At 27.8% G+C, this 11106-nt stretch overlaps 1 protein-coding gene and 1 long non-coding RNA gene across 16 annotated transcripts in view; one reads left to right on the top strand and one right to left on the bottom strand.

Annotated features, from left to right (window-relative positions):
- Positions 1-8031, top strand: part of enc (encore) — a 130659-nt gene extending 122628 nt beyond the window's left edge. For all 13 annotated transcript variants that reach the window (XM_067052800.1, XM_067052796.1, XM_067052798.1 and 10 more), the window contains 4 exons: positions 1919-2039; positions 3804-3888; positions 4002-4084; positions 6669-8031. In XM_067052800.1, the coding sequence (XP_066908901.1) occupies positions 1919-2039; positions 3804-3888; positions 4002-4056 (261 nt within the window). In that variant the 3' untranslated portion in view covers positions 4057-4084; positions 6669-8031. The remainder of the gene's footprint in view (positions 1-1918; positions 2040-3803; positions 3889-4001; positions 4085-6668) is intronic.
- The window catches only part of LOC106678989 (uncharacterized), a 26251-nt gene continuing 23052 nt past the window's right edge, over positions 7908-11106 (bottom strand). Inside the window, exons 1-4 of one of the 3 annotated variants that reach the window (XR_010844962.1) lie at positions 10370-10453; positions 9645-9777; positions 8807-9360; positions 7908-8072 (exon numbers count right to left, since the gene is read on the bottom strand). This is a non-coding gene — a long non-coding RNA (uncharacterized lncRNA). Of the gene's footprint in view, positions 8073-8806; positions 9361-9644; positions 9778-9869; positions 9973-10369; positions 10454-11106 lie in introns of those variants that run through there. The other 2 variants (XR_010844961.1, XR_010844960.1) reach the window with 2 other exon arrangements.

Here is an 11106-nt window from a genome sequence, read left to right as displayed (position 1 = left end):
GACCATATTCCTTTCATCTTCACACACGGTCAATCAATAATCTTCCAATACGTTAATTGTAAATATTTTTATTTGTGAACAATAGACAAAAAGTCCAACTTTTTCGGATGCCATAAGAATAAAAATGGTGTGAATTCTTGAAAAAGAAAAAAATATTAATTAAAGAAATTATATAATATATAAGAAGATGGTCAGGGTTGCAGTCAAAAGTGAAACAAAAATAGTTTACAACTATTTATTTTCTGACGTTTCGCCCCACTTAGCAGGGCTTCATCTGGGCTAAAAAGATACAAAATGATACTATGATAAGAATAAAAATACAAAGATAAGATATAATGATAAGAATAAAAACAAGTAACAATGGCAAGAGTAAAAATTTCTTAATAAAAATACGTAAAATATAAAGCTAAAAAAGTACAGGAGATCCACATAAAACAAAAACAATACGGGGAGAGAAAGAAAGAAAAAAAGAAGAAAAAAAATATAGAGATACAATAAACGTCATGAAAGAATAATAAAAATAAAAATAAATAATAATAATGATATAAAATGAAAACAAATGAGCAAAGAGCAAGTCAGGACAACATACCTGGTCCAAGGAATCTGTTGAACAGAAAGGACCAATGAAGCGGAAGCGCGGGGCAAGTATGTTGTCCTGACTTGCTCTTTGCTCATTTATATCATTATTATCATTTATTTATTTATTTTTATTATTTTTTCATGGCGTTTATTTTATCTCTATATATTTTTTTTCTTTCTTTCTCTCCCCGTATTGTTTTTGTTTTATGTGCCTCTCCTGTACTTTTTTAGCTTTATATTTTACGTATTTTTATTAAGAAATTTTTACTCTTACCATTGTTACTTGTTTTTATTCTTATCACTGTATCTTATCTTTGTATTTTTATTCTTATCATTGTATCATATTGTATCTTTTTAGCCCTGATGAAGCCCTGCAAAGTGGGGCGAAACGTCGGAAAATAAATAGTTGTAAACTATTTTTGTTTCACTTTTGACCGCAATCCTGACCATCTTATACATCAATTTTTATGGTCAACTATATATACATGTATTAAAATTTTATAATAATTCTTATTATTAATTAATTAATTTCAAAGTGTTAATTAACTATATATTGCTACTTTAATTAGTTAGTGATACAATTTAAAAAAAAAAATTGTTTTTAATTTACGTTCTTGTGGTAATCCATTAGACTGGAATTACTTTTTTCTACAAGTAAGGTAACTTTGGGCTTCCTTACAGACTGTTCCAAAGCTACCCTATTACTCATAGAGTTACTCCAATCTATGGTACTATTTTTAGAATGTATAAAAAAAAAAAAATTTTTTTTGTTTTAGTTTTAGCACTGCCAAAGGAAAGTACTGGTATATTTTTATATTAACATAGGATTCCTGGGAATATATATTGACCAGTATTATGATTATATTTGTGAAACTATAAAATTACAATGTAATAATAATTTTGAAAATTGTCAATGAATAAAAAAATTATTTTGATTATTGTCTACAAATTTGAAATTGTTTTTCCATATTAGGCTGGAGCATTTTTAATCTTTTCATCTATTATATTTCAGTTTATTAAAAAAAAAAAAAAAAGTCTACATAGTTTGTAATGTTACTGAAGTGTGTTTGTCTTTTAGTAATTTTAATTTATTTACTTTATAAAACATTAATAATAAATTCTAATGAAATTTGTAATCATTAAAATAGAGTCAGGATGGAAAATTAGTTATAATTAAAACAGTAACAAGTTGTCATGCCAAAAGTGTTTATTTTTTAATGGACAATTGATAAATTAAACATTGTTTACATGAAAACTTAGTTATATTTTTAATTATAACTAATTTTTGCCCACCTATATAATTAAAATGAATTGTTTTTTAATGATTTGGATTGGCTAGGTTGGCGTGAGATGTGGCTCCCCGCTCAGGACACAATACCCCGCTTCACCTACCGTAAAAGACAGATCTCAAGATGACAAACTGCAACCTTTGCCGCTCTATGGTTTCAGGGTACTTCCAGGTAACAGCATTTTTTTTTTATTCATTTAAAAAAATTACATGCAATGTGGTTCGACCAGATGACAACATCTATCGGCCGGTGCCAAAATAACATAAAGATGATAGACATAAATGAAATTTATTAATTACAATTTTGACTGCATGTGTTGTGGAGGCTACTTCATTTTTTAAGCTAAATCAGTATGAATTAATCTCTAGTGATAAAAATAATAATTCAATTATCAAATACTAAAATTAAAATAAAGTAAATAAAAAATAATAATAATAACTGAAAGGACTTTGAAGTCCTTTAACAATAATGCTACAAATTTACAATTAGTGAATTAATATTAATATAATTAATATAATGAGAATAAATATGATACAAGAATATGATAAAAATTAGGATCTATCAATATCAAAATAAATAATATTTATAAGCAAGCACATACATATATAGATGATTTTAATCGTAATATAATGAATAATTATGTGGAGTTAAGAAAAAAAACATGTAGATATCAATATTTGGTGAATCTAAATCCGTTATTGGGAATCATAAAAGTAAGAAAGTACCCAGTCAAATATTTAGTTTTTAGTTTTCTTTGTGGTTGATTTATTTATCAGTTAATCTGGTGGGTGATTGAACAGATATGGTACCATAAAGTTTAAAGTATGTTTACCAATTTTATTGTTATAGGGTGTATCGATAAATTTTTTTTTTCTAACATTTTTAAATATATTATTTCTTTTCTAAATAAATTACTTTCCATAAATTTTAAGATAATTCTGTAAGAATAAAATAGTTTAGGTGGTAAAGTACCAACAATTTTAAGATTTTTTGCTTTATTACTGCGGTTATTGTTCATAATGTTTGATGGTGTAGTTTTGCAAGTTTTGATAAATGACTATCAGCACTGCCACCATAGCATTCGATCCCATATCTCGATATATTGATTTAAATAATGCTTTGTAGACCATTATTAAAGCTTCTCTGTTAAGTACAAATTGGGGGTAATAAATTTTATATGAGCATACTCGCAATCTCTTTAAAACATTTACTATGTGTGCTTCCCAAGAAACAACATCATCCATAGTAACACCGAGATATTTATATTTTTCAACAACATTTAATGTTTTACCATAACATATTTTTATATTATTAATGTTAACATTAGCATTAATTTGGGGTATTCATGATCTTTAGTTTAACACGTTAAAGCGTGTTAAATGGTAAATCTTATGTTAAATGAAGAAATATTTCCTTCTTTTGCCATGTTAAAACGATATAACATGTAACATGGCTGAGAGTCTGTTACTAGGTTTGTTAAATGGAGAGTGATGTCACGAAACAGACCAGCTTAGCTTGTCACTGTTTTATTTGTTGTCGTGCTAGGTTACTTACTCGTAGTTTGTATTTTTTTTTGTCTTGTGGACTTTTTAAAAAATACAATCAGTAGCCAAACTTTTACATTTCTACTTTTCACTTATTTTAGGCATGTTGTAATAAATTACTGTAATCAAAACTTAGAAGTAAACAATAACATGAAGTTTTAGCAGGAAAGGTTACTAACAAGCTGCTCAGGAAATCCGCTTGGAGCTCTTATGCATTTATTATTTAACATGACTTTAAATAGGGCTGCTCACAATGGTGTACTTATAACATTTAACATTGTAAAACATTTTACATTTAACACAGTATCATGAATACCCCTATTGTTTCTCAACATATCACAAATATTAAAATAAGTTATTAAATTATAAAATTTATTTTTATTAATCATAGGAGATATGAGACTGCTTGGAAATGCAGGAAGGCTACCGTTCACCCTCCAACCTCCACCGAAACCAGCACACGCAAGAAAACATAGGTAACCTATACACATGTTTTTATATTAAATATTATTTCTGGCTTTCTTTTTATATAAATTTCGAATCTTAATTAGTATTAGATTTATAAGCATGTTTTTGTTTTGTTTTTAAGGTCCAAAATGGGTGGAAGACCACAAGAATCATATCACACGACTAGTAAGGCTTAAGTAACAAAAACACAATTTATATTTAAAGGTATAAATTAATTTTTATCTTAATTTTTCATAAAGATGATTATATTTTTAAAGAATAATTTTATCTGAATGAGGTGTTGATAGTTGATCGTAGATTAATAATTGTAGTAGAGGGTCGGTGTGGGGAGGGAGGGGGTGCGATCAGCAAAAAAAACACAAATAAGCAAAAAATTATTTATTCATGCCAACGTTTCGACCTGACTTTCAGGTCTTCATCAGGGAACTTGCGGCAGAGATACCGGCTAAACAGTTACCGGTCATTTGTCCACACCCCGGACCATCTTCTGTATAATTTGAAATTATATGGTCAATTATTTATTTATATAATTAATATTATTAAGAATGACTTTGGGCCTTCAGGTATAAAAAAAAAAAAAAATTAAATATTAAAATTATCAAGAATGGGGCCTTCAGGTAAAACAATAATTAAAAATTTAACTTAAATTACTTTTATAAAAAAATATAGTAATAATAAATGGATTTTTCTTATTAAAATTGAAAAAGAAAAAAAAAATTATGTCTTCTAAAACTAAGAAACATTTGACTGAAAACAAGTAATAGTGAATTATTATCGAATTACTTAAGTTTCCTATTCTCTGAGATTCCATTTTCATTTTTTTTTTTTGGAGTTCTATATTGCCTAACCATGGTTGGGGGTCAAAGTTCTTCATTTTGTGGGACCGCCACTCAATGAAAAAAGTCAACGTCCCAGGCCGGATTCGAACCGGCACCGCCAATAGACATCAATCAAATTGGTAAGACTGTGTCTTAACCACTGAGCTATGGGCGGCCCTTCCGTTGTCCTAATATGGTAGAGTTTTCAAAACTGCTACTGTATATTTTTAAATTTATTGCTGATAATACCATTATGTACTACTTTATAATAGTGCATTCAAAATAGGTCCTAATTGAGTTCTTTATGTTCATTAATTTCCGACACTCAGTTGTTCCCTAACCAATGTTTTTTTTTTTTACATATTATGCAAAATCATTTTGTTGATTTATTTTAGTGTATATCTTGTAAACTACTAATACTAATCTCAAACTAATCACCATAAACGTAATGGTACATTTAACATTAATATTTAAATTAAGCCCTATTAGTACTTTTTATGTCAAATATTAAAAAAAAAAACAACAGCTTTTCCAATAAACATTGTTTTCCAAACAAATCTGTTATTAATAAATTATTACATTATTTAGTGAAATATGATTAATCTTCAACACAACTTATTTAGGTTTTTACTCGATTTTGCTACCGTACATTAAAAATGAGACTCCAACACTTTTGCATCAGAATCAATTATTATAAAAAATGCACCCTCTGAGAATGATCAACTTTTTACGATCGTCTTTTTATTAGATTATAATCCACTAAAAGAAATTAATTTGCAATTAACTTGCAGTTTTACTTAACAAGAAAATATTTCCTAGGCCTTTGCATTAGCACTCAGTGTGTTAGGATTATCATTATTTTTTTATATACAGTGTAATCTTGGTAATCTAAACTAATTGCTACAGGGAGGTGTTTGGATTACAGAAATTTGACAAGTTTGAAAAAAAAAAAATGTTTTCTTTTACATCCTTACATGCTAGTGATGTTTTAATTTTTTATTTATAAAAAAATACTCTTTATGATGAGGTGTAGATAATTGACTGTAGATTAATGATTGGAGAAGTTTGTCGGGGGGTGCGGTCAGCAAAGTATCTTATCATTTATGATTTAATTCAATAATTTGTATAATTCTAAATTTGTTTGTATACTATTCCTTTTCAATTGTATGTTACTGTAAATGTTGTTATCTCTTTTGTTCTATAGCCCTAATGAAGACCTGAAACTCAGGTCGAAACGTCGGCATAAAATAAATAAATATGGTTTTTTTTTATTTATGTTGTTCTTTGCTGGCCGCACCCCCCGACAAACTTCTCCAAAAATACTCTTTTTATGGATTTATAAAACATGATAAAAATAAAAAAGTGATGTTACCTACAAAATTTGTTTATAGAATCAAATGATTTATACAATAGATATTATTTATTTCTAATTCCAACAAAATATATTATGAACTTTTCTATAGGAATTAGATTACCCAATATTAGAACTGTTAAAATTTCCACTTTCGATTTTCTTATTGATTACAATCATAAGGGCGTACCCAGGATCAAAACTGGAGGGGGGCAAGCCATAGTCAATGAGGTTGTGACATTTCAGCACAGACAAGGAGAATGAAACAAAAATTTTAAGATTATATATAATTATCGCAGTGCTGTTTTAGTTATTAAAATTAGTATTTGCTTGAAGAAAAAAATTTTTTTTATTAAATTAATAAATTTTTTCACTCTTAGGGGAGGCTGCTGCCCATGTTACATTAACTTGTCTCTAGCTCGGGAAGTTAAAAATGTCCTTTATACGTGTGCACTTTTATTTAAAAACAAAAATGTTATTGCTGCTATGTAAATATCTTTTTTTTTTTATGCCAGTTCGGATTACCGAGATTACATTGTATAAAGTTATGTATTATCTAATGTTCATTGTGAATTTTGTATTGAAACTAACTTAATTTTAACTTTTTTTTTTTCCACAGAAACCCTCTGTAATTCTGGACTTATCTTACATTTTATTTTGCAAGGTGGAGGACTCACCGAAAATTTAAAAAAAAAAAGTAAAAGAAAAAGAAAGAAGAAAAGTAAAGAAATCCTCTTTTTAATTCTGCCGCACATGATGATGATAAACAATATTTGGTACCAAGGAGCTATACCTCTGCCTCCGTTCCGTATTTGTATATGACAGGGTCTTAATGGACCATCTCAACAGTTTATATAAAATGTAAAAAAAAAAAAAGAAACAAAAGAAATGTAATGAAATATTCTTTGTGAAATGTCTTTCAACTTAACGATGAGCCTTATCTTTTTGAGGTTCATCTCGTATGAAAATAATTTATTATAAGTATAAGTGAGTGTGAGGCTGTTTATAAGTTAGCGAGTCAAATACGCTTAAAATGGTGAGATGAGAGATGTATATTAAAGAATACTGTTATCAAGAGCTGAAAATAATACTTTTAAACTTTCAACTCGTTTATAAAATAGTACCCTTTTCAATTGAAATCTGTCTTGGAAGCATTTAAAAGAGAAAGGAAAACTATAACAGGAAGAATCTTAATAACGTAATACTCGCAATGTTGAGTGAGGGAAAAAACTGTCTTGGATTCTTCTATTTATTGATTTGTTATTTTTTAAGAAATTTTATCGAGTCCTCATTATTATGATTATGTCAAACAATGGATAATGTTGTCTGCATTGTTATTAGATCTCAAAGAAACAACAAAAAAAGAGAAAAAGTAAAAAAAAAAAAACTAAAAAAATATGGAAAGGTAAAGATTAATTTTATATTTCTAAAGTGTCGTGAAAACGAGATAGAGATATATCATTGAACGTTTCTCCATCTTTTAATGTTTCTTTATTATTTTTAATATAGGATATACCACATTGGTATGATTCAATTTTGCATATCCAACTTTCGACATTTCTTTAGACTTTTTTTTTTACCTTGCCTCATTTTTAATTTATTTACTTTGTTCAATAATTTGTATCTAGTCTGGAAAGAATGTGAAAACTTGACCAATAGCATCATGAATGAATGCGCTTTATAAATGCGCTCGGTTGTTTGGAAAAGGTGCTTTACGGAAAAGTGCTCACTCAGTTTTTATTTTGTGTTTTGTAGTATGATAATTATATGATATGTTGTGTTTGTAAGTACAAAAATATCCAGTTTAACAATACAAAAAAAAGGAGTAAAACATTGAAAATAGATTGTAAGTACTTAAAAAAAAAAAAAAAAAAGTAAACACATTTTAGATGTAGCGTGTGATTTACCTTTGCTCGATTGAATCTGTAAAGCCTGTTTTACCCAAGTTGTTATACTTGCTATAAATATAAATGTTTGTCGTTGCCCTTCCTTTTATTTTCCTCTGAGTCAAAACAACTTAAACCTAAAAAAATAAATAAACGTAATCGAGGAAGGAAACAGTTTAGATGCTGTCTTAAATCCTCTTTCAAGATAGTTAATCTTAAAACTGAGCATATTTGTTGTTTTAAAAAATGTTATGTTTGTAGCATCTTTGAAGGAAAATTGTAAAAAGTATCAAGTTATAAATTGTATTTTCTTTTTATTATTATTAAATAAAAAAAGAAAAAAAAAAAAAAGAAAGCTGTTACTTATTTTATTTTTTTATGATAGAAAAAACTAATGTAGTATTGTAGAACAGGGAATTCCAACTTGGTTGGTAAAGGCTGGAGTTGCGCTACCGTCAGAGTTGGGCAGAAATTAGCTATAGTTGAAACTAATAGCTAAAATCGCCATGGATACGATATTTATTTATCAATGGGTCATTCATAAATAAGGGTCGTATCCATGGCAACTTTAGCTATTAGTTTCAACTATACTCAGATTCCCATAAAGAGGTATGATAGCTGTATTTAATAATAAGTTAATATTCTACGATCAGCATTAAAGAAAATGTGTGATCATTTTAGTTTTCAATATATATTTTTTTTTTAATGTAAGGAAAAGATGGTCCGATATGTTATTGTACCATCATTTCAGACCTTCTGGGTTGAGTAAAAACAAAATAACCATATTAAAATCAGAATAAGATAGTATAAAAAGGAAAGTATGATACAAACCAATATGAAAAAGACAAAATAATATCTTTCTAGTACTTACCACTACTTTGCTTGAATAGTGGAACATCTGACAAAAAAAGTTATTTTATTTTGCGTTTTAGGCATGCTATAGTTGTGTATCCAGTAGACTAGAGTTTGTAACAATGTTAACTTCAGGAAAGTCTGGGACTACTTCATTAAAGAAAGTAACTGCAGTATAGGGTACTATCTTTGGAATAGGTCCAATTTTAAATAAGATAAAATATTAATTACAAAACTACAAATGATCCACTTTACTCTCAATAAAGTTTATTTTAATTCTTCAAAGTATGTAAATGAAACATATCATCATGGGTGCTACAACTCATCACTGTCTTGGCCTTCTCAATTAGTCTCGCCCATTGGTATCTCTCTCTTGCAGCTGTTCTCCGATTAGTCAGTTCAAGAAAAGCTCTACCATCTGTGAGGACCCCATCCATCCAGCACAATCTAGGTCTTCCAACTCTTCTTTTTCGTTCTGGACTATGAATGAGAAGAGGAGAAAGAAATTTATTCATTCGTGGTGCCCAAATACATCGGGTTGCAACATTACACAGCATACTGATCAATCCGTGACTGGACAAATATAAGTTACATATTTTTACATGATATAATATAATATAATAGAAAGATAACATTTTTTTTTTCACAGTATTCTTTTACAATTAATACCAGTCTACAAATTAAATACAAGCTTTTCAATTCACTCCTTTTTTTTCTTTCCCTTCTATTTTACTAGAATCCCTTCTATTCTATCATTTTATCAACAAATTCCCCTATATAACAAATATTAGAATATTAAAAATAAATAAATAAAACAACAAATAAGATATATATCAAATTAAATTTTTTCAACTAACCTTTTTCAACTGTTGGTACTTATCCAGTGAAATGCTTATCTAAGGTCTTGGATGTGTTCATTCAGTGAGAACTCTACTTAAATATTTGGAGGTGAGGGACCACAGTGTGATGATATGTGGGAGAGGGAGGGTGCTGTAAATAAATGTGTATATATAATTAAAATACAATAATTATTTTTTTAAATAATGTCAATATTTAAGAAATAAATCAAAAAGAATATTAACTAAATTGAATGTAAATAAATAAACCTCAGTAATCAAGGTTAGAGCTCTGGTGATATCTTAATCTTAACCTGTTGGAGGTAGGTTTTATTGTTATAGGGTTTGGTAAGAATTAATTTTAAAAAAAAAAATGGTAGGTTTTATTGTTGATATTTGTTATCCTGTTTAGTATGATTGAGATGTTTTTATTATATGACATGGGCCGTATGTGAATGAGGTTTTTTCAATGAGTTGTTACAAGTTAATAATTGAAATTGTCTTCTCTATAATGGGTAGAGGATTAAAATAAACTGATGTTGAGAGTAACTGTTCATTTGAAATGTGTTGTTATTAATATAAACCACTCAAAAAATTAAATAATTATATTAAAACAAAATCAAAAGTTTTATTTTGTTAGCTGTGTTAATATTCAGGCAAATCGACGATATATGTAAATAATACAATTTAATTAATTATATCTTTTATAATAAAAAGTATTGTTTTAGTAGAGCAAAAGTGACTACCTGAAAATTTTGCTAGTTCCAAAAAGACCTTACCGAATTGTGACACATTAAAAAGAATTCTGATATGCCACCTTAATTTGTACCGATGGTATGAAATAAAAAAAATATTGTAAAATTTATTACATTTTTTAAAAAAATTGATAAAGACAGAGTGATATTAATGTTCAATTAAATAAGAAATGAATGTTGATAAGATTTTTTCTTTGGTGTGGTATTTTGTATTTATGCTTCTTGTAGAAGGGTAGATCGTTTATTTTGTTTTAACTTCTATAAAATTCTATATTATGGAATATATTTCTTAAATTTTTATTCAAAGAGCTGTCACAGAATGAAAATATTTGGAACTCTTGTTCTATGACTTGTTAAATTTATTCCATTAACAATTATAGGCCTCTACGTAAGGCAGTGGAAGGAGAAGCAGTTCCAAGACTGCTTTTAATCTGTAATAAGAAATCTATAATCTGTGAGTTTGAAATTTTTTGGATAATTTTAGAAATGAAAGGATTGAAGCCTACTTAAGTTTCATTAGAAGGTAAAGTAATATTATTAGAGATAGGATTTTTATGTTTTCACAAATTTTTATCTGACCATGATATCCTTGATTCCTTACTAACTAAAGATGTTTCAAGACAGGCCAAAAGGAGCCATTTTTATTTCACATATTTTTAAATATTTGGCCTTTTTTACATATTTTGTTGTAAATCACATATTTTCTGAAATATTTGTTATTTTTTACA

Source organism: Halyomorpha halys, unplaced genomic scaffold (genome assembly GCF_000696795.3).
Source record: "Halyomorpha halys isolate HHAL.00 unplaced genomic scaffold, Hhal_1.1 Scaffold171.1, whole genome shotgun sequence".
Taxonomy (NCBI): domain Eukaryota; kingdom Metazoa; phylum Arthropoda; class Insecta; order Hemiptera; family Pentatomidae; genus Halyomorpha; species Halyomorpha halys.
Note: the sequence above shows the minus strand (reverse complement) of the source record. Positions and strands in the feature narration are given on the sequence as shown.